This window comes from Phaseolus vulgaris, chromosome 4, assembly GCF_000499845.2.
Source record: "Phaseolus vulgaris cultivar G19833 chromosome 4, P. vulgaris v2.0, whole genome shotgun sequence".
NCBI lineage: Eukaryota > Viridiplantae > Streptophyta > Magnoliopsida > Fabales > Fabaceae > Phaseolus > Phaseolus vulgaris.
In genome coordinates this window covers 14230209-14236396 of record NC_023756.2, presented here as the reverse complement: position 1 = coordinate 14236396, position 6188 = coordinate 14230209, and the positions used below count along the sequence as shown (strand labels likewise).

Genomic DNA, 6188 nt, shown 5'->3' with positions numbered 1-6188 from the left:
ATGGAGGAGGACCACACAGGTGTGTCTCGTGCAGAGAATGCTCGGGAGAGGCGACCCGAGCCGGTCGAGAATGTGGTGGAGAGGCAAATTGGTGGTAAGACGTTTAAGCTGAGCCAATCGTTGGATCGAGAGGAGCAGGACCAGGTGGCGGAAGTGATCTCACGTCACCTGGACACCTTCGCGTGGACCGCCTCGGATATGCCAGGCATCGACCCGGACTTTCTGTGCCATCATCTCACCATGGAGCCCAAGGTCCGACCCGTGCGCCAAAGAAGAAGAAAGTTCAATGAGGAGAGGCACCTGGTCGTGCAGGAGGAGACAAAAAAGCTGTTGAGCGCTGGCCACATCAGAGAGATCCAATACCCTGAGTGGCTGGCCAACGTGGTTTTAGTAAAAAAGGCGAATGGGAAGTGGAGGATGTGTGTGGACTTCACTGAAATAAACAAGGCGTGCCTAAAGGACTCGTACCCGTTGCCAAGCATCGACGCGTTGGTGGACAGCGCCTCGGGCTGCAAAATGTTTAGCTTCCTGGACGCGTTCTCTGGGTACAACCAGATTAAGATGCACCCTCGCGACGAGTGTAAAACGGCGTTCATGACCGAGACGTGTTGTTACTGCTACAAGGTGATGTTGTTTGGGTTGAAGAACGCAGGCGCCACCTATCAAAGGTTGATGGATAAGGTCCTTGCACCCATGTTGGGTAGGAACGTGCAGGCCTACGTGGACGATATGGTGGTGACCTCCCAGGAGAGGGGACGACACATAGCTGATTTGGAGGAGCTGTTTGCCACTATAGCCAAATACCGCCTGAAGTTAAACCCTGAAAAATGTGTGTTTGGGGTTGAGGTGGGTAAGTTCTTGGGTTTTCTGCTCACCGAGCGGGGAATAGAGGCGAACCCTAACAAGTGTGTGGCGATCCTTGCGATGAGGAGCCCTGCCTTGGTGAAAGAGGTGCAATAGTTGACAGGGCGGATGGCGACCCTGTCCAGATTCGTATCCGCTGGAGGAGACAAGGGTCACCCTTATTTCCAGTGCTTAAAGAGAAACAGCCGGTTCGTATGGACCGAGGAGTGCGAGGCAACATTCCTCAAGAACAATGGAATACATGTGCTGGAAAAATGGAATAGCCGAACCAAAACTTGCTCAAGAACACAAGACAACAAGAGTAATTGAAAGAGAAGAAAGGAAGGAGAAGAGAATGCTCATGAAGATGGAAGATAGGTTGGATGATCACGCCACTAGAAGTATGGATGCTCCTAGATGAGTGTGGAAGCCGCCACTTGAGGAAACCATGGTCCTTCAAGATAAGACTAGAGTAGAAGCTCAAAAGCTCTCCAAATGCTCACTCCAATTTTGAGTATAGTTTCTTTAGATAAATTCAAATCTGAATTTTACAAAGGAAGCACCTCTATTTATAGCCTAAGGTGCTGAAAAATAAGTGGGAAATTTCAAATAAACTCATTTGAAATTCCCACCAAAAACAAGTCACATGGGAGGTGTGACCTTTTTCTACTATGACACCTCCCAAAAACTACACCTACACCACTCTCCTAAGTCACATGGACAATGTGACTTTATTTTACATTTTCACACACCTTTATTTAATAACCACACCTCCTAAAACTATACAAGAGTATTTCAAAGCTTGGCCTTGCCCCTCATGGGATGGACTTGGGCTCTTTGGGCTTTGGCCTTCTTGGGCTTGGGCTTGGGCTTTGGGCTTGGGCCTCATCTTTATTTTATGTCTTCTTTTAATTTTGAGAAGACTAGAAGGAAGAACTTCAAATGTGAGGGTGGATGTCCTTTTCCTCCATTAATAAAAGCCTCCTTTATTTGATTCTCATCATCCCGTGCTGTGTAAACCCCAGAAAGGCGTGCCCCTCCAATTGTATTTCGCGGTAACCGAGTGGGCGATCAGTTCGGTGCTAGTTCAGAAGCAGGACCAGACGTAGAAGCCGATATACTTTGTAAGAAAGGTCCTGCAAGGGCCAGAAGCGAGGTATCAGACTTTGGAGAAGGCAGCTCTGGTCGTGGTGTTCTCGACCAGGAGGCTCTGTCATTACTTCCAAAGCTTCACGGTGGTGGTAATGACGGACCTTCCTATTCAGAAAGTGTTGCAAAAGCCAGACGTGGCAAGAAGGATGGTTCGTTGGGCGATGGAAGTTGTCTGAGTTTGACATCTGGTACGAGTCTAGGGGGTCATAAAGGGACAAGTCAACCCGGACTTCGTGGCGGAGCTCTCGCCAGGAAGCGCGCATCAGGAGAGGGAAATTGGCTCCCAGTGGGTGCTCTCGGTTGAAGGATCCTCGAATCAGCAGGGAAGTGGAGTTGGCGTAGTCCTGGAGGGGCCAAACGGGTTGTTGATCGAACAAGCCCTGAGGTTCGCCTTCAAGGCAAGTAATAACCAGGCAGAGTATGAGGCCGTGATAGCTGGAATGCTCTTGGCCAAAGAGATGGACGCGCGGAGTCTGTTGGCGAAGAGTGACTCGCAGTTGGTCATGGGGTTGGTAACCGTGGAGTACCAAGCCAAAGATCCACAGATGGCTGCGTACTTAAGTTATGTTCAAGTGCTGAAGGGGGCGTTCGTGGCATTTGAGTTGGTGCACGTCCCAAGGGAGCAAAATGCCAGTGCTGACCTTCTCGCCAAGTTGGCCAGCTCGGGCAAGGAGGAAGGCAGAGGACGGTCATACAAGAGATCCTCAAAATGCCATGAACGTTTGTGGCAGATAACAGGGTGAACGTTCTCCAGATCAGCGCGTCTAAAGGAAGGGTGAGGAGTCATCGGTCGTTGACTCAAGACACAGCGAGAACCCCCAGCGTAAGCGTTTACCCGATCTCGCCAGGAGGGAAGGACCCCATGCAGGTGTGCGTCCTGGAAGAAGGCGACACGTGGATGACGCCCTATAGGCGCTACCTCGCTGATGGGATACTCCTAGCAGAGCCCGAGGAGAGCAAGAAGATAAAAAGAAACTCTGCGAGGTACACCCTCGTGGATGGAGCATTGTTCAGACACGGGTTCACATACCCGATCTTGACATGCGTAATCGGAGACGAATGTATGAGAATAATGACTGAGCTCCACGAGGGGATCTGTGGGAGCCATGTTGGGGGAAGATCTTTATCATCGAAGGTCGTGCATGAAGGGTTCTACTGGCCGACGGTAAGAGAAGATTGTGTAAGGCACGCCCAGCGTTGTAACCACTGCCAACAGCATGCCGACTGGCATAAGGCACCGCTAGAAGAGTTGAGGTCCATCTACAGTCCGTGGCCTTTCCATACCTGGGGAATCGACATCCTGGGACCCTTCCCATTGGTGATAAGGCAGATAAAGTATTTGATAGTAGCCATCGAATACTTCACAAAGTGGATTGAAGCCGAGCCAGTGGCACAGATCACGGCTCACAGAGTTCAGTATTTCGTATGGAAGAATATAGTATGTCGTTTTGGCGTACCAAGGCGCCTCGTCTGCGAGGGACACAGTTCGACAGCCTGCAGCTGGGCAAGCTGTGTGCAGAGGTTGGCATAAAGCAGGTGTTCGCATCTGTCGTGCACCCGCAGACAAACGAACAGGTGGAGTCCGCTAACAAAGTCTTGCTAAGAGGGTTGAAGAGAAGGCTCGAGAAAGCCAAGGGGACTTGTGCGGAAGAGGTGCCCAGGATAGTGTGGGCTTACCACACCACGCCCCAATCTTCCACCATGGAGACGCCGTTTAGCTTGGTATACGGATTGGATGTGATGATCCCGGTGGAGATCCATGAGAGCTCGCCACGTTCCCAAAGTTTTGTGGCCAAAGAGTCCAACTAAGAGAGGAGGGTGAATCTGGATTTGTTGGACAAAACCAGAGAAGAGGCGAGGATAAAAGTTGAGGCGATAAAAAGAAGAGTGGAGCACCAGTACAGCTCCAAGGTGAAGCCCCGACAGTTCCAGGTGGCTGACTTGGTCATGCGGAAGGCTCATCCGTATGAGTTGGAGAACAAGCTATCCCCCAAGTGGACCTGTCCCTTCAGGGTAACTGAGGCTCGGGGGAACGGATCATACAAGCTTGAGACTCTGGAGGGAGACGCCATCCTGCGCACTTGGAACGCAGCAAACCTGAAGTTCTATTTTAGTTAAAAACTTTATGTTGTATACAGTTCAAAGTGACACTTTTTTTCCCTATGGTGGGTTTTTTAATGAGGTCACCCAATTAAAAACCAGTTTGAGCATACATAGTCTGAAGTTTTTCATTACGATGTAAGCAGACACTAAGTAGTGATAACGTGGTTTAGTAAAAAACGAACCCACGACCTTGATGTTTAGACACCTCGAGGGGAGCTGCGAGGGCGCCTCCCTCAAGCGTGGGCATCAAGGGCAGAAGAAAGTTCAAAATCAGTAGAGAGTCGGGCGTCTTGGTGCGGGTACACCGCAAATAGGAGTAGCGCTATCCCTCGGGACACCTTCTCCTTAGGCGTGAGCACCAAGCGCCTGGTCATCTTGGTGTTTAGACACCTCGTAGGAGAGAGCAGCGGGGGGCGCCTCCTCCGAGTGTGGGCACCAAGTGCACTGATTGCCTTGATGTTTAGACTCACTGAGGACGAAACAACACTACTTTGTAGCAAGCCTCTCCTCAGGCGTGGGCATCCAAGCGCAAGTTATAAGGACTGATCGATGGTGAACTGGTTGCTTTGGCATTTAGACACACCAAGGACAAAACAACATTGTTGTGCAGCAAGCCTCTCTTTGGGCGTGGGCACCAAGCACACATGTTGACCTGGTGTTTAGACACCTCAGGAGAGAGCGGCGAGGGGCGCCTCCTCGAGCGTGGGCACCAAGCATGAATAGTAGTTTTCGGCCAAGATAAGTCCTCTTTCGCCTTTGAGCGATGTTGAGGCCAGTAACGCTCTTGAGGCTAGGCGCCTCAAGACCATGGAGAACAAGTAAATACCAAGTGAAGAAGTTCCCACGATTCGGGAAGAGAGAAGGGGTCGAGGACGATCGAAGGTCTATGCACGTTTTGTTTTAATGGTAAATATTAGAAAGTGAAAACACGTGCTATCTATCATTCGAGAAAGAAGAATTACACAGAATAGCGCGCAAAGTTGATAACAGAGGCATTGTTATCAAAAACAATAAGTAAAGCACAAAAGCAGAAATAACAGTTGAGATAAAAAAATGCAGACTTGCTGCCAGAGTGTATAAACAAATATCAGAGTTACAACTTGCAGAAAGAAGAAGAAGCTAAATGTTCTGGGGGAGGACCCTTGGCACGATTCGTTCTTCAACGACGTGGTTGGCAGTGGCATAGTTCGAGGTGTCCATCTCAGGGTGTTCACAAACAACCTGAGACAAAGCATCCTCGAACCCTGCAGCATAGGCATCCGCGACGTCGTCAAGGAGCTCTTGTTCGACCTTCTTGGAGTGTTCAGTCTGGGCAACCATCTCCTTCTCTATATTTGCCAGCGCCTCAGCCTTTCCTGCAAGTTCCTCTTGGCTCTCCTTGAGGAGCTTGATCTGTTCAGTAAGTTCAACCTTGATTTTCTCAAAGGCTTCGTTCTTCACAACAAGATCAGCCTCAACTTGACCCAAGCGCATTTCCTGGGTAACAAAGCGTTCCTTGAGGTTGGTCATCTTAACTTGAGTAGCTGCGATAGCATCTTTCAGTTCAACTATCTCCGCATGAAGGGGCACCACTTTGTTCAGAAGTGTTGCGTACTTCTGACCCACTTCATGGAGCCTCTTGTTGGTGGCCTCCTTAGCTCTTCACACCACACCCAATGCCTCCTTTAGAGCAGCCTCTTGGATGAAGAAGCGGTGAGTTTGGTTAGCCAGTTGCCCCTTCACCACTACCAACTCATCAGCAAGAGCTTGGTACTCCTTGGCCTTTGCCTCAGATTTGATGCAGGAATGAGTTGGCGCGAGCAAAGAACCCCCCGAGGCTAAGGGTTATACCCTCCAACAGAGCCTCATCCACGAGCTCCCCGGGGTCTCTTGTTGGTAACCCCTCCTAATGTGTTGAACAGCCCGGGGAAGCTCGGGAGCAAGAGCAGGTGATGGATATCCACTAGGAGAGGATTTTATTAATAAAGGAAGAGGATTTTCACCTACACATTTGATGTTCTTCCTTCTAGTCTTCTCACAAATTAAATGAAGTCAAAGAGAAGATCAAGCCTAAAGATAAAGAAGTCTACAAACTCTCAAATAATAGGCTT

General features: G+C 49.7%; 1 protein-coding gene across 1 annotated transcript; it reads left to right on the top strand.

Moving 5' to 3' along the window:
- On the top strand, positions 1–2738 carry LOC137838322 (uncharacterized). The gene is made up of 3 exons (XM_068647570.1): positions 1–850; positions 1869–2183; positions 2302–2738. The coding sequence occupies exons 1-3, from the start codon at positions 1–3 to the stop codon at positions 2736–2738; spliced, it is 1602 nt and encodes a 533-aa protein (XP_068503671.1).
- Positions 2739–6188: the final 3450 nt, after the last annotated feature.

Excerpts from the sequence above, each read along its gene's own strand:
- LOC137838322 (XM_068647570.1), top strand. The coding sequence starts at position 1 with ATGGAGGAGGACCACACAGGTGTGTCTCGTGCAGAGAATGCTCGGGAG. Across the intron at positions 851-1,868 it reads TGTGTTTGGGGTTGAGGTGG|AAAGGCGTGCCCCTCCAATT; the intron begins GTAAGTTCTTGG and ends TGTAAACCCCAG. Across the intron at positions 2,184-2,301 it reads TTGTCTGAGTTTGACATCTG|GATCCTCGAATCAGCAGGGA; the intron begins GTACGAGTCTAG and ends TCTCGGTTGAAG.